Source organism: Diabrotica virgifera, chromosome 6 (assembly GCF_917563875.1).
Source record: "Diabrotica virgifera virgifera chromosome 6, PGI_DIABVI_V3a".
Lineage (NCBI taxonomy): Eukaryota > Metazoa > Arthropoda > Insecta > Coleoptera > Chrysomelidae > Diabrotica > Diabrotica virgifera.
Window position 1 is genome coordinate 79,455,564 of NC_065448.1, and position 24,445 is coordinate 79,480,008.

Sequence of the window (24,445 nt, forward strand, 5' to 3'; positions counted from 1 at the left end):
AGGATGTGGATACCCGTACTGAAAGAGGAAGTCAATAGAAAGAAAATACCACAATTAGTAAGTCAATAGTCGAATTAGTACATATTTTATATTTTAGTATTACTTATATATCCATGTATTATTGATATTATTTATAATTTAAACAAAATTATAGTAAAGTCAGAATTTGGTATTAATTTTGAGAGTAAATTAAATGTAAGAGCAAATACTTACGATGTCGGGATAGTATCACGAGGTTTTTCCTGGTTTTCCCTCGTGATTTACTATGAGATCTCTAACGCGAGAATTTTAATGTCACAGTTGCATATGGTTGTCTTTTTAAAGACAGATCACATGCTATTATCTTTTTGTGACGGATATTCTTGAGTTGGGGTTGATTTCATGTAATCGAATGAACTATCTTTCAGTAAAGTCGTCCCAGGAACGCAACTCATAAATATTGGCAATATCATTTTAAAGTCTTCTACTTTAAAATGTATCATATGTATCTGAATTGCCGATATAAATGAGTCAAATTAAATAAATTATTAGAAGTGTACATTGCGGAGGTGAACATCCAGCTAATTATCGAGGATGTGTCGTTGCAAAAGAGATACAAAAACTCCGACAAAAGCAAACCAAAAAACCTAACCCATCTCGGCATCCACAACGAAATGCCATTCCACGGGTAGAACAACAGCGTGAAGAAAAAAACACAAAAGAAAACATATAGCGAGATTGCAAAAAACAAAAATAATTGTAATGAAAAATCGACACAAAAAGAATCTGCAGCTACTGAAATACTATTGCAGCAAATACTAGACAGACTAAATCAAATGGATAACAGAATCCTTAATTTAGAAAAACGCGCCCAAGGAGCGATACCAAAAAACAAAAATGGCTAAGCAACTGCGCATTATGCAATGGAACGCCAATGGACTCCAAAACCACCAACAGGAATTGCAAATAGTCCTTGACCTTGAAAAAATAGATGTGTGCCTTATATCCGAAACACATTTTACTAGAGAATCATATATCAGATTCCGTGGCTACAAAATATACCAAACAATACACCCAGATAATGCAGCAAAAGGGGGTAGTGCGGTTATTATAAAAGAAACCATTAGACATTATCAAGACACTGGATACCAAACAGCAGAGATTCAAGCCACAGCTGTCAACGTAACCATGAGAGATTATAACGTTATCATAGTAGCGTTGTACTGTCCTCCTCGACATGCATTAAAAGAAGAAAATTGTACCAACTTCTTGATGAATTACGGTAAAAGGTTCATTATAGGAGGCGATTTTAATGCAAAACATGTCCATTGGGGTTCCAGATTAACCACAAATAAAGGTAAAGAGCTACTCAAAGCAACCAAACACTTAAAGTGTGATGTTCTGAGCACAGGCACCCCAACCTATTGGCCAACGGACCCAAACAAGATACCTGATTTAATAGATTTTTTTATCATAAAAGGCCTTGCGTCTAATTTTGTACACGTGGAAGAAGCATTGGACATGAATTCGGATCATTCTCCAATTCTTCTTACTCTCAGTGACACTCTCATACAGAAAGAAAATCCACCACGATTAACAAATAAGTGTACAGACTGGACTAGTTTCCAATTACAATTAGAAAGGATAACTGATCTCTCTGGCTCATTAAAAACCCCCAAGGAATTAGATGAAGCTGTAGAAAAAATTACGAATAAGATCCAGCAAGCAGCTTGGGATAATTCACCAACTATTATCCAAAGAACTAAAGGCAACAATTATCCTAAAGAAATAAGGGATATGATAGCCGAAAAGAGAAAACTACGACGAAACTGGCACATGACTAGAAATCCTGCAGATAAAACTGTTTTAAACAATGCCACACAAAAATTAAAGCGAGAAATCAAACGCATACAACAAGAGTCCATAGGGGAGTACCTCAGTGAACTAAGCGCTGATAAAACGACAGACTACTCTCTGTGGAAAGCAGCTAAACGGTTTAAAAGACCAATTATACAAAATCCTCCTATTAGGAATAGCAATGGTACCTGGGCTCGTAGCAATGAACAAAAAGCTACAATATTTGCAGATCATTTAGAAAATACATTCAAACCACATGATGGAGAAGATCTTGAAGAACCAATTGAACTAAATGATGAAAACATAAAAATCAACCCTGTTACTCCTAATGAATTAGAGACAGAAATAAAGCACAATTTGAATCCGAAAAAAGCGCCTGGCTTTGATCTTATTACTGGTGAGATTTTAAAGCAGCTGCCGAAGAAAACCATTATAAAACTAACCCACCTTTTCAACGCTTCATATAGACTTAAATATGTTCCGAAGTTGTGGAAAGTGGCAGAGGTGATAATGATAACTAAACCTGGAAAACAACCTCACCAAGTAACGTCGTACAGACCAATATCACTCATCCCGGTGATAGCAAAACTCTATGAAAAATGCTCCTAAAAAGGCTAAAGCCAATAATTGAAGAGAGACAGCTAATCCCATCCCACCAATTTGGTTTTAGAGAGAGCCATTCTACTATTGAGCAAGTGCATAGGATCACTGACATCATAGAAATGGCACTGGAGGAAAAGAAAGTTTGCACCACTGTCTTCCTGGATGTGGCCCAAGCATTCGACAAGGTGTGGCACAAAGGATTAATACATAAACTGCGCTATCACCTACCAGAACAGTTCGCCCAACTCTTAGAATCATACATATCAGACAGATGCTTCAGAGTAAACCAGGAGGAAGCATACTCTGATTTGAGACAGATTAGAGCTGGTGTTCCACAAGGAAGTGTCCTTGTACCAGTTCTGTACATTTTATACACCAGAGATATCCCTCAACTACGTCAAGATACTATTGCTACATTTGCAGATGACACAGCAATTATCTCAGTTGGAAATAATCATGAAGAAGCGGTACATAACTTACAGAACTCCATAAATCAGATATATAAATGGACTAAAGCATGGAGAATCAAGTTGAATGAAACCAAATCCATACATATTGATTTTACCAATAAAAGGAGGCAATACATACCAATCAGAATAAATGATATCCAGATTCCATATGAGAATACTGCAAAATATCTGGGTATCACTCTTGATGCAAGACTTAGGTGGAAAGCACATATTAAAAAGAAAAGACAAGAGCTTGGAATCAGATATAAAAAAATGTATTGGCTGCTTGGACGTGACTCCAAATTATCAATCCATAATAAGTTGCTACTCTACAATCAAATCCTCAAGCCTGTCTGGAGCTATGGCATACAACTATGGGGGTGTGCCAGCGAAAGTAATATACAAATAATTCAACGCTTCCAAAACAAGGTACTAAGGAACATCGTAGATGCCCTCTGGTATATTAGAAACAGTATCATCCACAATGATCTGGGGATCGACACCGCTAGACAGACTATATCTAGATTTGCCCGGAACCACGAAGATAGGCTCCATCGTCACGTGAATGTTGAGGCCCTCCAGCTACTTGACAACACGAACCAGACCAGACGTCTTAAAAGAATCAAACCATATGAGCTAGTGTAGTGCGGTACTAAACCATATGAGATAGTGTAGTGCGCATCGTGCGGTAGTGTACACGTTAATTGTAGTGTAAATAGGCGATATGGTAATATAACCTAAAGAAATACTGATGAGTAAGACTTTAGCTTAAAAAAATGTAGTTAGGTTAGGTTAGAATTAAGTTACTCATTGTTCCAATAGTGAACAGATTGTAATGTTACTCCGAGTGGAGCATTAAAAAAAAAAAATAGAAGAATTTTTTTTACTAAGCAACAACATTTTTGTTTATGTTAATAGTATTTTGTATTTTGACAACGGCACCCGATTTGGGCGTCGAAACGTTAATAAAAATCATTTTTTAATAATATTGTGGCTTATTTCCCATTATAAATAAATAGAATTTGTTTGTTTGTTTAGGATGAAGACAGGGTTTAATGTAAATATTTAAGGCTAATGCTGCAACTATTTTTGAATTGTGATTGTCTAATTTTAGATTTTTGTATACACAGTTGTCAGATTTCAATTTACATACAAAAATGTATTTTGGTTTTTTGGCCAAACAGTTAAATTTAAAAAAAAATGTTATAAGACTTTTTTGCTCTACATTGTGCCTTGTACCTATACCTTTAAGGAACGCACTATTTTTGGGGACACCCTGTATAACTATATGCAGAATGATGACGTTTAAGTTGGAATAAATTCATTTTCTCGAGAATGAACGATTTTGGAGATAAATCCCGAAAGAAGTCGATTTGTATTATTAAATTACGATTTTTTGGCATATATTATATATCATACTATACAGTAACGTTATCCATCTAAGCGTGATGACGAAATCCATGATTTTTCATGAGAATATGGGTCGGGTGATAGCTGATTTGGAAGGTTATTTAATTTTCTATTCAATAATATAAACATTATTATATTTTTTATACAGGGTGTCAATTTTTTTTTAATTAAATTAATTGATACAAAAAGAAGAGTGTATAATAATTTATTTAATTCAAAATACATATTACTGCTGTCAGAAAACAGAAAAAATGTTTATTTGACAAATAAATATTGTTTTTCGCTTAAATTCAAGTTAAACCTGCTACCCACCTGCCTATTGGCAGTTTGAACATTTAATTTAAGCAAAAACAATGTTTATTTTTCAAATAAACATTTTTAGATCAATCAAGTTAGTAAAAAATAAGCCGTTTTTCGACATAATTGAAAAGACGAGGTTTGACAGTTGAAATGTGTAGTATGAGATATTACAAAAAGGCTACCATCTTGGGATTCATCAATTTTTTAGTGGAACAATTTCTAAATAAACAATCAAAACGTCAAACTTAATTTTGTGCTCATAACTTAAAAACTTGTTTATTTATTAGAGATTTGACGTCCACAGGTAACTTTTTTAGAACAAAAAGATACATCGAATGAGATACGCTAAATGAAAATCGGTTAATAAACAAAAAAGTTATTGCAAAACGGGCGACAAAATCACTGTTTTTGAATTTTGTTAATAACAATTTTATTGTTTATTAAAATATGTTTAAATATACCTAAACTTGAGGGCATTATGGTGTTTGAATGGTGTGCAAAAAATGGTCCAGATCTGTTAAATAGTTTTCCCAAAATTGAATTTGTTTATAATTTTTTTTGAAAAACGAGCTAATTTCTGAGGCTGGTCCAGTTAATATGGCTGAACGTATCTCAATAATCCGGGGCTCATTTCCTTCGTTAAGATGTATACTAATAGCATATGAAAAAAAAAGTAAAAAAATTACATGTACGTACAGAAAATTATTTGTTAATAAATAACAGTTTTTAAGCTTATAAACAATTACAATAATTTCGTAGAAATTAGCTCAAATTAAATGGCAATAAAAAATACGGAAAACTGGTTAAAATACACAACTTCTAAAAAAAAATTTTAGGTCCTACGACCCTTGGGGTCTGAGATAGCCCCTTTTTTTGAAAAAATCACTGTTATGTTAAATAAAAACACTAAGATCTGAAATTAACCAATCTTTTATAAGAAAAGTCAAAGTTTTTAGCAAGAAAAAATGTTAAAAATTGTTTAAACAGGAGTGTTATAAACAAAGAGAACTTTGCGTTGCGACTAAAGTAAAAAAAAAAATAATGGGCGTAGCCGAATGAGAATAAATTCGCGTACTACCATTCGCTAGCGCTAGACCGTTGCAGCCCATTTTTAACATTGACAGTATACCGGATTTGAAGCTTAATATTATATTTATATATTTTGGTAGAAACTTGAATTTTATGAATTTTATTATGTTGCACATTTATTTAGTAAAATTATATTTTAAATAAATAAATTTAAAAAATAACAATAAAAAGGCCACTTCAAAAAAGGTTTATACATCCCATTAGCTGCTTTGTTTTGGATAATTTTGCAATGAAAATAAGATAAATGTTATTATTTTAATGTGGTATCATAGATAAAAAAAATAGTAAACTTGGTACAGTAGAACCCGATTGGTAGGTATAGGCCATTTTTTCTTCTCTATTTTGAATCCGTGTGTAGTCCAGGCTGTATCGTCGACCCCGTTAGGTAAATTATTCCGATTCGTATTTTTTGCACAAACTTACTAAAAAAAAATTTCCTTATAACAAATCCAGAGGGTACCAAGAGCTACCGCGGCCGGAAAATTGTTAAAACAATTTTTTCATTAGTTTTATGTTTACTTATAAAAGTTGGGTGGCAAACTGTTTAGTTTATAATTTTAATCAACGCAGAATTAAAACATAGGTCCTGAAGAAGTTTTCTGGAAAATTTCAAGTCAAAATATGCAACAGAAAAAAGTTACGCGACCTTATAGACGAGTGGTACTCCTCCAAAAAAAAACGCTCATTTCTCGAGATATCAAGCACGGTGTAGTGAATGGCTAATTTTTGTCTTACTTTATGTTTTTGACGGTGCTGAAAACAAAAATGAGTTTTGTTTTGAATTTTAGATGGGGAAACATTGTCAAAATTGCAATTTTACCTTAAAAATAAAAAAATGAAATTACGTTTTTTATAAATTAAAAGTTACACCACTTTTTTTTATAAAACATTTTGTTCTCTGTACTCTAGACTCTAGATTTTAACATAAAATTAATTAAACAGCTAAATTTCAAATTTTGTCACTCAACTTTTGCGATTAAACTTTGCAATTCAAGAATCTGCACCTTTTACTTCAAACAATTTATAACTTTCTTTATAGCAAGACAGAAATATTGAATATTGAAGCAGGTCCCATTGTCTTCAGAAAGGTGAGAAATATATACTATAAAAATTTCAGAAAAAAATATTACAATGGAACAGAGTTGTAGCAAGTTAAACGCAAAAAAAAACGTGATTTTTTTTATTTTTAGGGTAAAATTGCGATTTTGATAATGTTCCCCCACGTAAAATTCAAAACAACCCTAATTTTCGTTTTCAGCACCATCAAAAATATAAAGTATGACCAAAATTAGTATCAGTATCTCGAGAAATAAGCTTTTTTGGGGTGTGCCGCTCGTCTATAAAGTCACATAACATTTTTCCTATTGCATATTTTATATTAAATTTTTTTGGAAAACTTCTTCATGAATTATATTTTATTTCTGTGTTAGTTAAAATTATAAACTAAAAAGTTTGTCACTCAACTTTTTTAAGTAAACATGAAACTAACGAAATCTGACGACAAAATGTTTAAAAATTAACAACTTCTCTTTTAATGTGTTTAATCATTTTGAACAAATCTCATTGTTATCTAAATGCTTCAAAGATAACACAGTAGAATTTTCAAAAGAAAATATTTACAGCAACCAAAAATACAGTGAGTTAAAATTGAAAAATCATCAAAATTGATTTTTCGCATTTTTGCATAAAATTTGATTTTTGAACATGTTCCACTAATTCTAGAAAAAATAAACTCGATATTCGGATTCAGAGACATCGAAAACATAAGGAATGATGAAAATTTGTCATTCATCTTAAAGTTGATTTTTGTGGTCGGTATAACGTAATTTTAGGAGTTGCTGCCGGTCGCCAACCGCGCCCACTATTCAGTCAGTCGACTACGCCCGCTATTTTTTACTTTAGTCGGAACGCAAAATACTCTCTGTTTATAACACTCCTGTTTAAACAATTTTTAACATTTTTTCTTGCTAAAAACTTTCGACTTTTCTTATAAAAGATTGGTTAATTTCAGCTCTTAGTGCTGTTAATTAACGTGACAGTGATTTTTTCAAAAAAAGGGACCATCTCAGACCCCAAGGGTCGTAGGACCTAAAATTTTTTTTTTTAGAAGTTGTGTATTTTTACCAGTTTTCCGTATTTTTTATTGCCATTTAATTTGATCTAATTTCTACGAAATTATTGTAATTGTTTATAAGCTTAAAAACAGCTATTTATTAACAAATAATTTTGTGTACATATATGTAATTTTTTTTACTTTTTTTTTTCATAGGCTGTTAGTATACATCTTAACGAAGGAAATGAGCCCCGGATTATTGAGATACATTCAGCCATATTAACTGGATCAGCCTCAGAAATTAGATCGTTATTCAAAAAAATTTATAAACAAATTCAATTTTGCGAAAACTATTTAACAGATCTGGACCATTTTTTGCACACCATTCAAACACCATAGTGCCCTCAATTTTAGGTATATTAAAACATATTTTAATAAACAATAAAATTGTTATTAACAATATTCAAAAACAGTGATTTTATCATCCGTTTTGCAATAACTTTTTTTTATTTATTAACTGATTTTCATTGAGCGTATCTCATTCGATGTATCCTTTTTTTCTGAAAAAGTTACCTGTGGACGTCAAATTTCTAAATAAACAAGTTTTTAAGTTATGAGCAAAAAACGAAGTAGTTTGACGTTTTGATTGTTTATTTAAAAAATGTTCCACTAAAAAATTGACGAATCCCAAGATGGTAGTCTTTTTGTAATATCTAATACTACACATCGATGGTTAAGAGCGCAGATATGGCATGTCCAAATATCTTAATTGTTGAGGAAAACGTTTTGAAGTTTTCGCGTTACTTTTTGTTTGATACTGCTGATATACCGATATATCATAATGTTTGGGTAATAAGTTCGGGTATCATTATTAGTTTCATGTAGATATTTTTTAAAATATTATGTATTATTGGGTTAAAAAATATTTTTTTTGAAAATGTGTGGACATACAACATAAGATATGTTACTGCATGTCCGGACAAACAGTATTTACAGCCATGATAAGTTTGATCGCGTGAGCACTAATATTGTATGTCCCAAAACATACTATGTTTGTGCACTTCCAAACATACATAAAATATCTGTGCAAGTCGGTTTTTAGTACAAATGGGAAATACTATATTTTGGCAAGGCCGTTTAACCCATTTACAATCATTCTGGACTTACAATAATTATGCGGAACATTCATATGACCCTAATGAATATTTTTATAATGTTATCTTAAAATCAGCAAAAAGTGGACATACTATATCTGTGCTCTTAACCATCGACATTTCAACTGTCAAACCTCGTCTTTTCCGTTATGTCTAGTAAAAACCTAACTTGATTGGCCTATTTACATTTCTAAACAATAAACAGCTTAAATTTGACAAAATATGAATAACTTACACTCTTATACAAAATGTTGTAGAATATAATATAGGGTGATTCATTAAAATTATAAGGTTAGTGAGGTTGTTGCAAATATTTCAATATGTTGATCAGAAAGTACAAATTTTCAAAATCCTAAGCTGATTATTTTTAGACATAGTGATACCCGAAACACATTGTATAAATATAGACAGGAATGTCAACAATAGATATGAAATAATTATATGACCACTAAAACAAACATATCACTTGTTATCTTTCTATTAATGGTTAAGACACAGATATTATATCATCCAATACAGGAAATAGATATGTGAGTATAACTAATTTGGAACAATCTAGGAGTTTCATATTGTGCGGTTTTTGTACTTTCTAAAATTCAACAACTAAATTTAAATTTTTATCTACATAACTATATGAGACTCGACTACATAATACTCATGACGAAAATTTCTGACGTCCAAAGGGGAAATATTACTGGTCTTGTGGAGCAAGAAATGTCTCAAAGGGACATGTTGCAGTCGTATGCGTAACACAGGGCATTGTGTCAAAAACCTATAGGCACTAGGTATAAGGAAGGAAAGCTTAAGAATTGATCAAGACAATCAACCCTGTGATGTGTCACCAAGTTATTTTTAACGTTTTGCGTTAAGTTAAAATTGACAGATAACAGTCTCGATAACTTTTAACGTAAATTCTGTGTGATGTATCGCTCACAGTTACAAGATGAGTTATTTCCCAGAAGTTAAAAAGGAAGTAAGTATTGTTTCGTCTATCAAAGAGAACCTTATGTAGAAATAGTATAAGTTGGAGCGAGAAAGAAAATAATGAGAAGGTATATACATAAAAGTAGGTAGAACAGTAAAATATCTGGATGTTTATAAATTTAAAAACATCTTTATTCTTGTATCTCTCGATTAGTCCTTTGTACCATTTTTCTATTTTCAAGTGTTTATTGCCGTTGTATGTTTAAATTAGCTCTATTTATTTACTTTTAATTATTCTTTTAATTTTATTATTAGTAGCAATCTGATTCTCGAAGCGTGAACATGTACCGTCATTAAAGGCGCTAGAGAACTTCCTTATCGTAAAACTACCTAATTAACTAGTAATTATCTTATCAGCATCAAAAAAATTGTTAAAGTGAAAAGTAACAAAAACCAAGTGATTAGTGAAACAAACAAAAGAAATATGTTCCCTTCGGGGAACTTATTAGGATTTGATAATAATGGCCAACCAATTTATCAACAAATGAATACTAGACAGGATGTCCCAACAATAAATAACCAGAACCAGTCAAACCAAACAGCAGTAAAACCGCAAGTACCATTTTTGTATTTTAATCAAACACCATCTAACCAGATAACAAATCAAATGTCATGCTCAAACCAAATACCTATTCCAACCCAAATAGCTATACCAAACCAAGTACAATTTCCTAGTCAATCAACTGCACAAAATATTCAAAACACTCAAAACCCTATTCAGTCACAATACACAACATTATCCACAAACCCTCAATGCTCACTCTCATCAACACAAAACACCAATAACTACACAGATAGCGATAGCGACATAGAACTTAACGAAACAGAAAACCAAAATAAACATCCTTGGCAAGAAGTTGCCAATAAGAGAAAAAGGATGAAAAGACAAACAACTTCAGAAAAGTCCAACCAAATCCAAACACAAAACAGATTTGATTCCCTCTCAAAAGAAAATCTAGATGAACAAACAGACAATTTATCAAATACACAAAACACAAATATCACCAAAAAAGATCCCTCACCGCCACCAATCTATATTTATGGAGTTACTGACTATAGTGCTATGATAGCAAACCTTTCAACTGCAACTGCGGCAGAAACCTATTACACCAAAACCATTTCAAATAATACAGTAAAAATTAACCCTACAAACTCAGACACCTACAGGACACTCATACAGCACCTTAGAAAAGAAAACATTGTACATCACACTTACCAACCGAAACAAGAGAGGGCCTATAGAGTTGTCATAAGAGGATTACACCATTCAATACCCACAGCAGATATCTCGCATGAATTAAATAATAAGGGTTTTAAAGTTCGCAACATAATTAATGTTAGACATAGAGTTACCAAAGAACCATTGCCCTTATTCTTTGTCGATATAGAGCCAAACGAAAACAACAAAAACATATTTAACCTACAAGTCCTACGAAACTGCATAATAACAGTAGAACCACCTAGAATAAAAAATACAATAGTTCAATGCACAAGGTGTCAAAAATACGGGCATTCAAAAAGTTACTGCCTAAGGCCATTCGCCTGTGTTAAATGCGGAGGATCACATGACACAAAAACCTGAAAAAAAGCACGCGACACACCAGCAACATGTGCCTTATGTAATGGCAATCATCCAGCAAACTATAAAGGATGTGCTATATATAAAGACCTAGTCAATTCGAAAAACAAAAATATAACAAGCAGCATTCCTATACCTAGAGTTGCAAGCCTAAATAATAATAACACTAATGCTCACCACATACACCAATCACATGTAACATATGCTCAAGTTGCAGCAACTAATACTTCTTCACAAGACAACAACAATAATTCAGACCTTTCAAATAAACTTACAGAGTTCCTCAACGAATTTAAAAATATGTTTGCACAATTGATAAACCAAAACAGCATGATACTAAGCATGCTTACAACAGTGATAAATAGAACGTCGTAATGGCTAACTCACTTAGAATAGCAGAGTGGAACGCAAATGGTCTAACAAACCATGTGCAAGAAATTATACTATTTCTAAAATTAAACAAAATAGACATCCTACTTATATCCGAGAGTCACACAACTGAGAGGTCTTTTATAAAAATTCCACACTACTCTGTCTATTACGCAAACCATCCAGATGGAACAGCCCATGCTGGTTCAGTTGTAATAATTCGTACAGCTATAAAACACTACGAACTTGCTCCATATATCACCAACAAAATTCAGAGTACTATCATAAAAGTACATGCGCTCACCTTTCCACTAACAATAGCTTCTATCTACAGCCCACCACGCCACACCATCAATCTGGAGGAATACAGAGAGTTTTTTGAACAACTTGGCTCACATTTCCTAGTGGCAGGGGACTGGAATGCAAAATATACAACCTGGGGAGCAAGACTGATATCTCCAAAAGGCAGAAATCTATTAAAGATCATACAAGATAATAACCTGAAATACCTAACAACTGGTACCCCCACATACTGGCCCACTGATAACAACAAAATTCCTGATCTGTTAGACTTTGCTATAACTAAGGGAATACCTGAAATACACAGCGACATCACCCCCAGTTTTGATCTCCATTCGGACCACAGTCCCATCCTGATTACCTTAAGTACCAATATAATTTGGAAAACTCCTGCACCAAGGCTATGTTCCAGTAACACGAATTGGGTTCAATTCAAAGAAGAAATAAATGATAAAATATCTCTTGACATTCGACTCAAGCACAAAAACGATATTGAAGAAGCTGTAAAATATTTAACGGAAAAAATACAACAGGCCGCTTGGAAAGCTACTCCTGTAAAGGAAAAAACCATCGATGAAAGGTATAGTATACCCCTCCATATTAGAACACTAGTAGAAGAGAGAAGAAGAGCCCGTCACAAATGGCAAAGAACAAGAAACGCGATAGATAAAACAAATCTTAACAGACTCACACACAGACTTCATTCCGCTATCCAAACAGCCAAAAACGAATCCTTTGAAAGATATGTCACAAACCTTTGTCTTGACGACAACTCTCTTTGGAAAGCCACAAAGAAATTCAAAAAGCCGGTAGTAATGAAATCACCAATTAGAAAAAATGATGGAGCCTGGGCTCGATCAGATATAGAAAAATCCAACAGATTTGCAGAACATCTATCAACCGTCTTCTCCACCCCAGAGGCCAACGATATTAACGACGAGAAAATTAGAGACTTCCTCAATGCACCCTGTCAGCTATCATTACCACTAAAATACTTCTCACCAAATGAAGTCCGTAACGAAATCAACCTGCTTAACCCTCATAAAGCTCCAGGATTTGACCTCATAACTGGCGAAATCTTAAAAAAACTCCCAAGAAAAGGTGTCGTCTTAATAACCATTATTTTTAATAGCCTCCTGAGACTATGTTATTTTCCAGTGCAATGGAAGTATGCACAAATTATAATGATACCTAAACCTGGTAAACCTCTAACTGAAGCCAGTTCGTACAGACCAATAAGTCTCCTTCCGACTTTATCAAAAGTATTCGAAAGGTTAATCCTTAACAGAATAGAAACAATAATACCTATAGAAAACCTTATCCCAGATCATCAGTTTGGTTTTCGCTCAAATCACTCAACCATACAACAGTGCCATAGATTAGTCAACAAAATAAAAGAGAGCCTAGAAGGGAAACAAATATGTCTATCAGCATTTCTCGATATACAGCAAGCATTTGATAGAGTGTGGCACGAGGGTCTTCTCTTTAAAATAAAAACTCAGCTAACTGACCAAATCTACCTCCTCCTTAAATCATACTTGTCCGACAGATACTTCCAAGTTAAATACGAAGGTACTCTATCCAACTACCACCAAATAAAATCCGGAGTACCTCAAGGCAGTGTACTTGGCCCATTCCTTTACCAAATCTTCACTGCTGATATTCCTATTAGTGAAAATACACTAATGGCAACATTTGCGGATGACACTGGTATACTAGCATCAGACATCAACGAAATATTAGCATTTAACAAATTGCAAAATCATCTCAATGAACTAGAAGACTGGCTTAAATGCTGGAAAATAAACGCCAACACAAACAAGTCTTGTCAAGTAAATTTCACAAATCGAAGAATTAGATGTCCACAACTACACCTAAATAATTCACCTATACCAATAAAAACAGAAGTAAAGTACCTGGGCCTTCATCTAGACGAAAAACTTACTTGGAAATCACATATTGCAGCCAAACGACGACACCTCGACCTAAAAGTTAAAAATATGAGCTGGCTAATCAACAGAAGATCGCAACTTTCATTAGAAAACAAACTGACCATCTATAAAACAATAGTCAAACCAGTGTGGACATACGGAATCGAGCTGTGGGGCTGTAGCAAACCATCCAACACCAAAATACTACAGACATTCCAGTCAAAAACTATTCGTATGTTAGCTAAAGCCCCATGGTATGTGTCAAACCAAACCCTTCATGCAGACCTCAACATCCCCTTCATCAATGATGTGATTGCTGACCACTCCAGAAGGTACATGAATCGCAGCGCAGACCATCCAAACCATCTCATAGATGAATTATTCAACCCCCCACTGGTTGACAGACGTCTGAAAAGACTTTGGCCAGAAGACCTAGCTGCTAGGTAAATTCCAGAGAGTCGTCAATGGACGACACCTGCCACAAGCCAACAACATACATTATATTTACTTATTACTGTATTGAAGTAGATTGTAAATAAGCAATAAATAAATAAATAAAAAAAAAATTTTATTATTACCTACAGTAACTCATTTATCTGCATATCTGCAACCACGAGGAAAATACATGACAAGATATTAAATTTAATTGGTTACACCACACCAAACCGTGGTTTTGTCAAAAGGTAAAAGAACTCTCTGAATTAAAACGCAAATGCTACCTGAGATATAAAAGCACACAATCTAAAGAAGCTCTCGCAGAATATCTCCAAGTAAGAAACGAAGTAAACGCAAGAATAAAATCAATCAAAAAAGAACATTGGGCTAAATTCACTGGCGACATGGACTACGACCTATATGGTGCCCAAAAGAAAGTATGGAAAATGCTTCGGAACAGGAAAAACACAGTTAACGAGTTCGTGCAGACCAAGGGAGTACCTATAGAGACATGGCATTTTAAAGAGCTATATGATGCTGAAGAAACGCTGAATATAAATGAATACGAAATACATATAAGCGCTACAATCAATGACGAAGAGGTAGAAGCAAAGATCAAGAAGCTAAAAAACAGAAAATCACCTGGAACGGATGGTATACCCAATGAACTTTTAAAATATGGAGGCCCTGAACTTGCAAGTAAACTGTCGCAACTATTTAAAAAAATCTTAAACGAAACAGAAACACCAGAGGAATTGCGTAAGAGCATCACAATCCCCATATTTAAAAAAGAACAAAAAACTTGCCCACAAAACTACAGAGAATAACCCTCTTAAATACAATGATGAAACTTTTCATGGGTATTCTTAAGGACAAACTGGAAAGACAAATCACTAATGCTGAAGAACAACAAGAACAAATAAAAGAAAAAGCTATAGAGTTCGGCATGCCCGCGTATAATTACTTCATTGATCTGACGAAGGCGTTTGACAGAGTTCGCCTGGGAGACATTCTAAATATATTAATATAAAATAAAACACCGACCAGCATAACAAAGATAGTCCATAACCTAAATAACAACAACTTAACCAAAGTTAGAGCAGAAGACCAGTTCACTGAAAATATTCCAACACCGGGAGGAATTAGACAAGGAGACAGTTTAAGCCCCTTCTTGTTTAACCCACTCATGGGCAAAATTATAAACAAAGTAACATCTCTTAATCTCGGATATAGAATGGGCAACAAAAGAATTGGTATGGTGTGTTACGCAGATGATGCAGCAATTATTGCTGAATCAGAAGATGATCTTCAGAGACAGCTCTTTCAGTTCTTTCAAGTAAGCCGCCAACTAAATATGAACATTTCAACCAACAAAACTAAGCTAAAATAGCAAATGATCCGCTCAGATGTAAGTTAGTGGTTGAGAAAAACAAGTGATGCAATTTAGATATCTGGGAATAGATATATCAAGCACCCACGACCCAGTAAAGGACCTGAGGAGTCAGATCAACAAAGCATATGCATTGTCAGGATGTCTGCGGGAGATAGTCTGGTCAAATCCGTATATGCGCAGATAGTAAACAAGACTTGGATATGGCAGATCATGACATATGGCATAGAAGTGTGCGAAGACACCAACAAAACGAAACAGATGCTAAGAGTTGCCGAAATGAAAACCCTAAGAATAATAGTGGGAAAAACAAGAAGAGACAGAGTAAGAAATACAGACATTAGAAAGCAATGCAAAATTCAAGATATTGTAAGATGGGGAAGGCAGCGTAAGAGGATGTGGTACAACCATGTAAGACGAATGGATGAGAATAAACTCCCAAAAATTGCCCTAGAAAACAACCCGCCCGGTTCACGACCCCCTGAAGACCACCTAAAAGATGGAGGAATAGTTGGCAATCTACCTCCCAGGAACTTAACCAGAGGCAGCTTCAGAATTAAACAGATCAAAAGATCTCCAAGAAGTAAAAGAAGAAGAACAAAATGCTGCGTAGAATCGCGGGACAACCTGAAGCATCGTTGGAATTCAAACTCTGTCAATTTAAACGGATTTGTTGAATCTCTAAGCGTTCTTCTTCAATATTCACTTCATTTCTAAAAACAAATCCAAAGATGAACCTATCTTACAAATCCTTACATAACTACAAAGTTATATTGTAACTTCACATATAAAATAACATCGAGTTATAAAATGAGTTTATAATATAAAAAAAGTTGAACATCAGATAACTCCAGAATAACGCAATAGTTAAGTTAAATATGATACATGGTTAACAATAGTTAACTACAGGATAACTTTACGTTATATTTAACTTAGTGATACATCACAGGGCTGAATGTCACCAAAAAGTAACAAATACATTGTTTGAGTACATTGATTGAGTAGCTAGAAGAAACTCAATAACACAGCTTTTGGAATCTACAGGTATAAGTGTTCCACTTGAAACAACAGGAAAAATACTTTGTGCCCAATGCCTATGGCTTGATTACACGTAAAACCTTGATTACACATAATGAGTATTGGTGCGAGACAGTGTTCTCGGCAAGTGCTCGTTTCGTATAAACATACTAACGAGTACTTGGCCGAGCACTCGACCCAGTCATATGGCGAGACAGTCACTCGGACCTTGTTCTATTTACTAGGCCGAGTCTTCAACCTCCCACCCTTCAATCGTATACTCGCCAAGCCAATCAGTACGTGTAAACAACACTCGCTGTGTAATTGTACATATTACCACTTCATCAGAGGAGGCGACTTGTGTTAATCAATGTGATTTGTGATTCTCAAAAATAGCTAACAAATGAGTTCTTGTTTAGTTTTTTGACTATAAAAATAAACAAAAACGTGATGCAGCATATGTATCGATTGTAGAAGAAATAAATAAAACTCAACTGGTTTTAAAACTCAAGAAGTCGAAATGAAATAAAAAATTTAAATTTGATATACAGTCGAACCCGCTTATTGGAATAGCATTCGTGCCAAGCAAAAGTACTCCTATAACCGGGATATTCTAATAAACGATCATTAGTGGCTAGTAAAACCATTTCGGGACCTCAAAGTGTTCTAAGCCTGTTTGACTGTATAGACAAGAAAAATCAATGAATCGAAGAAATTGGAAACGCTTATCTCCTTCTCATAATATATCCGTCAATTCTTGTATAAGCAGTGGTATAAGCCGTTTGCTATATTTTTAATGTTAGCTTTACGATCCATAAGTACACTACTCCTTGTTTTTGTGAATCGAAACTGAACTGACTCGCCTCCAAATTAAAAAATTGTCAAATACATATAAACCATCTTTCTCCCTCACCACTGTCTCGGCCTAGTAACAGTTTGCTGTCTTGCCACTGTACTCGTTACGTGTAATCAAGCCATTACGAGTACAGTGGCGAGACAGCAAACTGTTATGGTTTATACGTATTTGGCAATTTTTGAATTTGGAGGCGAGTCAGTTCAGTTTCGATTCACAAAAACAAGGAGTAGTGTACTTATGGATCGTAAAAATAACATTAAAAATATAGCAAACTTATACCACTGCTTATACAAGAATTAACGGATATATTATGAGAAGTGAGATAAGTGTCTTTGGACTAGACAATGGATTTTAAGAAGACCAAATGTCGCTGCTCCCGATTTCTTCAATTCATTGATTTTTTTTATTTCTGGTCTATATGTCGAATTTAAATTTTTTATTTTATTTGACTTCTTGAGTAACACTATTTATTTCTTCTACAATCGATACATATGCTGCATCACGTTTTTGTTTATTTTTATACTCCAAAGATTTGAAATTTCATAAGCACGGGTGTGACTTATCTATACAATTGAACTAAACTTTATTGTCCTATCTGAGTCCCATTTGTTAGCTATTTTTGAGAATCACAAATCCCATTGATTAACACAAGTCGTCTCCTCCGATGAAGTGGTAATATGCACAGTTACGCAGCGAGTGTTGTTTACACATATGTACATTACTTTTTAATAAAATTAAAATATTTTGTCACTATTTACCTTCATCATTATCTTCACTTTCTTCTTTGTTTTCAGCTTCAACTTCATCTTTTTCTTGTGCAGATTTTTCAGCAGCCGCTGTTTCAAGTGGATCAGCTAATGGATCTATTTCTGAAGCATCTTTTACTTTTTCTGGTTCTTCTGCAACTAGATTCAACACATTGAATATTAATAATTAAAATACATACATTTACAAATCTTTAGAGCTATAGTCGGGCCATCCAATAGATAGAATCGCAAGGACACACGATCAGAGAGATTTGCATTATAATTGGCGATCTGCAAGGTTACATGCATTTGAAATTGAACCGGATAAGACATCTGTACCCTTATTCTTGAATCGAGAGAAAATTTTACTCCCCACTAAGCTAACTCGCTTTTCTTCTTCTTCAAGTGCCCTGTCAGTTGCGAACGTTGGCTATTAACATAGCAATTCTGATCTTGCTTACGGGGCTTTTGAATAGTTTGAACGATGTGAGTCCAAACCACTTCCGCAAATTTTGGAGCCACGAGTGTCTTCTCCTGCCTGGCCCTAGCTTACTGTCTATTTCTGTGGTCTATCGCTTTTCTACTCCTTCATAATATCTCTCGATTTTAAAAAGCTGTAATTTTGTATAGGGGGAGTAAAGTGAGGAGAGAAACTGCGAACAGTGTTACCGAGTTTTTTTGAAAATTTCAACCAATCACAAAAGTTAATTATTGGCAACCTGATCTCTATTTGTTATTTGTTTACATTCTTTTTCAACAAACAGTTTGTAGTTGAAAATTGGTTAAAAGTTGAGAATCCAACGCATGCCATTCACGTGATAATTCTATCTCTTCAGCGGCCCAACCATAAATTTGTGGCATTATTCTTCTAACCTGACAAATTAGATGACAATTATATTTTGAAACATAAGCTTACTGCACATTTAAGAATGGCTATAGTCTGTTTTTAAACCAGGAAGAGTAATTCAAATTTACCGCTCCATGATGCTTGTTTGTAATTGGTCCAACCTCAGACAAGTTTACTGCACTGTTATGAAATGTTGACACTATTGAGATTTCAGGTAAGATTCCGACACCGACTGGAACTTCAGACGGCAGTTACAGTTGTTACAATGACATACATATTTACTTTGCACTATTAATTTGTATAATTATTAGCAACTGACGTTCTGGCAGACAGCAATTGCAGATAGATGTCGGAATCAGTCTCATACAAATTAATAGTGCAAAGTAGTGACATCTGTCACGGCGACAACTGCAACAGCCGTCTGCAGTCGATGTCGGAATCGCACCTTTATGAAATTTCATTTCATAGGTTTGTTTTTCTATTTACCCTTTACCGTGCCCTTTCACTACGGGCGGAGTATAGGTTGTGTGCGGCTGATATACGGTGCGGGGAAAATTTTGCACTAGGCGATCGAATCGGTCGCTCAGTAGTTTATATTAGTTCTATCCAAGTGGTTGAATTGTTTTTGGTTGTATTATTGTGTGGATCCGAACAAACAAACGAGAACCAACGGCTCTTCTTAGAGCCTACATTGACAATGATGACCATAAACATTGAGGGTATTATTTGTAATAAACAGGAAGTTTTGTCTGAATTGTGTAAAATCCACAAATGTGATATATTATGTATACAAGAGACTCACCGTGACATATCAGCACATAGACCTAGTGTTGAGGGAATGCAGCTTATCATTGAACATCCAAGTGCAAAGCACGGAAGCGCCCTCTTCGTAAGGAGAGATATTGATGTAACGTCAGCTGAAAAAACATGCTACAACGACATTGAAATTCTAACCGTCGAAATAGGAGCCTGCACAGTGACATCTGTGTATAAACCACCCTGGAGAGACTTTGTTTTCTCCCCTCCAAAAAATTTTACTTCTCAAAAAACCAGATTCATTCTCGGTGATTTTAATAGTCATAATGTTCATTGGGGCTACGCCTTATCTGATAAAAATGGAGATCTTGTGGAATCTTGGGCTGAACAAAACGACCTGGCACTGCTGCATGACCCAAAACTGCCCTCTTCGTTCCAAAGCAAAATATGGAAGAAAGGTTACAACCTGGATCTCACCTTTATCAGCATGTCTTTAGAGGACCGTTGCAATAGAAATGTATATAAGCCTATACCAAAAACATAACATAGGCCCGTGGAAATAACCGTATACAGCGCTATAAAAGCTCCCACAATACCTTTCAAACAAAGGTTTAATTTCAAAAAAGCGAACTGGGAAAAATATACTGATGAATTGGAAATTGAAAGAATTGGAAATTACAAGTGAAAAACATAGTCCCGATCCCCAAAAACTATGATGTGTTCATCAAACTTGTGAAACGAACCTCATGTAAACACATACCCAGAGGATGTCATCAATGTTACATATCTGGTCTGAACGACGAAGCAAAAGACGTTATGACAAAATACATCGGAGAATATAGTAAAGACAGCAAATACAAAGCACCTCCAGACAAGAACGGTGGAGCGAGACATTACGTAAAATGGATATGGCGCACAGTAGTAAGCAGGCTTGGAATATGATTAAAAAACTTAACGGTGATCCCACAGAAATGAAAGAGCCATGTGCAATAATGCCAAATCAGATAGCCCACCAACTGCTTCTGAATGGCAAAGCAAACCATCAGTGCAAAACGCCAAAGATTATAAGAACTCAAGAACAGGAAAAAACTCTATTGCGAAACCCATTTACCATCGAAGAGCTCAAAAATGGTAAGGACTGTATGAAAAATGGAAAATCACCTGGGGTGGACGAAATCCTAACAGAGCAGATAAAACACTTCGGACAAAAAGCGAGACAATGGGTGCTTGATCTATTTAACATCTGTCGCTCTACCTACCAGGTTCCAAAACTGTGGCGTAAATCAAAAGTAGTAGCCCTTCTGAAACCTGGGAAAGACCCTGAACTACCGAGTAGCTACCGTCCAATATCTCCCCTATGCCATTTGTATAAATTGTATGAACGCTTCATTTTGAACCGCATCCAGGAAAAATTAGATGCAAAACTAATCACACAACAAGCAGGCTTCAAGCCAGGTAAATCATGCACAGGCCAAGTGCTGAACCTAACAGAGAACATAGAGGAGGGATATGAGCAGAAAGAGATAGTGGGAGTGGCCTTGATAGACATCACAGCGGCCTATGATACGATAAATCACATACCTTGCTAACTAAGATCTATAACACTGTGCTTGACTATGACCTGGTAAATATCATTAGATCACTTTATGTAATAGCCACTTCTACGTTGTGCTAAATGGAAAGAAGAGCAGATGGAGAACCAAAAAAATGGCCTACCTCAAGGAAGCGTTCTAGCACCGTCCCTATTTAACATCTACACCAACGACCAACCAATGCACCCCCAGACTGAGAGTTTGTTTACGCTGACGACCTTGGTATCGCCGTAAAAGGGAAAACACACAAGTAGAGTCGACAATGGAAGAGGCTTTAAACATGATGTCAACTTACTGCAAACAAAACTCATTAAAGCCAAACCCTACTAAAACCCAAGTATGTGCATTCCATCTCAACAACCATCTGGCGCATGTAAAACTGAATGTTTCTTGGGAGGGACAACGCTTGGAACATACTGATAGGCCCAAATATCTTGGGAGTGATACTAGACCGGTCACTAACGTATAACTTCCACTGGCGGAGCACAAGACAAAAGGTTTCTACGAGAAACAACCTTCAACGGAAACTTGTAGGGAGCATGTGGGGTGCAAACCCCCAGGTCTTAAAGTCAACAGCTGAGGCCTTATGTTTCTCAACAGGGGAATATGCTTGTCCTGTCTGGGGTAGATCTAGACACGCCCAACAAGTCACCATGGCGTTAAATGAAACATGTAGAATAATTACCGGTTGTATGAAGCCTACCCCTCTGCCCCTACTGTACCGGGCAGCTGGATTCGTATCACCAGACGACCGTAGATGCGCCTCACAATATTTGGAGAAGTTCAGGCAAACTTTTGATGAAAGGCACCAATTATACGGGTTTGACGAACCGCCAGGAACCAGCCGACTTAAATCAAGGAAAAGGTTTATGAGAATTGTCAGCGTCGAACCACCCGAACTGTTCCCCCTACATCCAGAACGACCTAATGGAATGACCCTGGACTGGAGAACCTGGCGGACACTCAACCGCATACGTACAGGTGTTGCCCCTGTAAAACAGAACCTTATTAAATGGGGCATCAAGACAGATAACGACGCACTTTGCGAATGTGGGGGAATACAGACGTGGAGCATCTGAGAGTATGCAGCCTTTGCCCATCACAGTGCACCCTCGATGATTTATGGCTCGCAAATACAAAGGGTGTAGACATAGCCCGATACTGGGCAGAAAAACTGTAGTCGGATCCAGACACGAAAAAGTAAAAGTAAAGTAAGGTATTATTTACAATGTATTGCTTTTCGTTTCCTTATTACAAAAAAAAAACTTCACAAAAACGGTATTCATAAAAAGTACGGCCCTAGGGTGGGTGATATGCTACTATATATTATGTAAGGCATCAGTATGGTGTATTTGGAGATCGTGACGTATATGAAAGGTGCAAGTAAGCAAAATACACAATGTAGAACATACTACAACGATTATAGCTCTCTAAAGATGCAAATACTTAAAAATTTACAGTGACAGAACCTGAACGATAGAGATTAATTTGCGTAATAGTATGGCGCAGGGTTGGCAGGTTTAAACCAACATGCTTAAAACCTTGGTTTAAATTAACTGTTTTTTTAAGAAAAAAACCTGGTTTTTTTATTGAACCTCCAAACTGGTGTTTTTATGTAAAGTTTTTTATACAGCTGCCGGAAATGAAGAAATTTAAGATAAATTAATTCTATTTTTACTTTCGAACTTAGCTATTTTGAATATGTTTTGATACGTTTGAAGATGTTTTTTTGTTATTTTAATTTTTTGTGTGTGTAAATAAAAATAAAAGATGTCTTAATAATTTTTTTCATTGTTTATTACTATTATTTTATATAATTTATTCATTTTTAAAGTATTTAGAATTATGATACTTTGTATCAAATAAATCTGGTTTAAACTAAATAAACCTGGTTTAAACAAAAAAACCTGATTATTTTGGTTTTTTTTGAAAAAAACTTGGTTTTTGCCTACCCTGACGACGCTCGCTCATCAAAGCTGCAAATGAAAATCGTACTTGAACGGTAACAATATCGATCAAAGCTGCAAATGAAAATCGTACTTGAACAGTAACAGTATCGAAAGGGTTACCTATTCTAATTTTGTTTGTTTGTTTTTCTATTCTATTTTTTTAAACTTATTTTCATCGTACCTTGGTAGAGCCTATTATGACTTATGGGGCAGAAGTTTGGCAGATGACAAAAAAAGATAGAAAAAGAATAGAAGTAGTAGAAATGGATTATCTAAGGAGAGCGTGTGGTAGATCTAAAAAAGATCACATCAGGAATGAAGATATTAGAAGGAGGACACATACTGTATATTCCAGTGTCACGTGAAACGAATGAATGAAGATAGATGGCCAAAGAAAGCTTTGAATTACATACCACACCAAAGAAGAAGGGGAAGACCTTCAGTTGCCGGGAAGAAAATGTACGGCACATCATGAAAGATAGAGCCATCAAAGAAGACGAATGGATGGACAAAAAACGATGGCGATCGAAATGCGAGAAGCAGCAGAGGCTGTAGGAACCTCGCTTATAGATAGATAGATTTTCATAGGTTAATTAAGTTATATCAGCAATTTTTGTGTTTTCTGCATTATTCCTTTAATTTTCAGATTTTCTGTCTGCTTTTATATAAAAATCAGTTGTTTTTAGAACTCTTTAGCGACGTGTTAGTATAATATATTTATGGATTACTCTCGAAGGCCGACATGATCAACCAAAAAGATATATTTATGTATTTGGTAATTTTTCTAGTGACTTTCTTGG

At 35.0% G+C, this 24,445-nt stretch overlaps 1 protein-coding gene across 2 annotated transcripts in view; it reads right to left on the bottom strand.

Moving 5' to 3' along the window:
* LOC126886456 (neurofilament heavy polypeptide-like) overlaps positions 1–24,445 on the bottom strand; it is a 77,810-nt gene that overhangs the window by 23,418 nt on the left and 29,947 nt on the right. For both annotated transcript variants that reach the window (XM_050653403.1, XM_050653404.1), the window contains exon 5: positions 18,514–18,660. In XM_050653403.1, the coding sequence (XP_050509360.1) occupies positions 18,514–18,660 (147 nt within the window). The remainder of the gene's footprint in view (positions 1–18,513; positions 18,661–24,445) is intronic.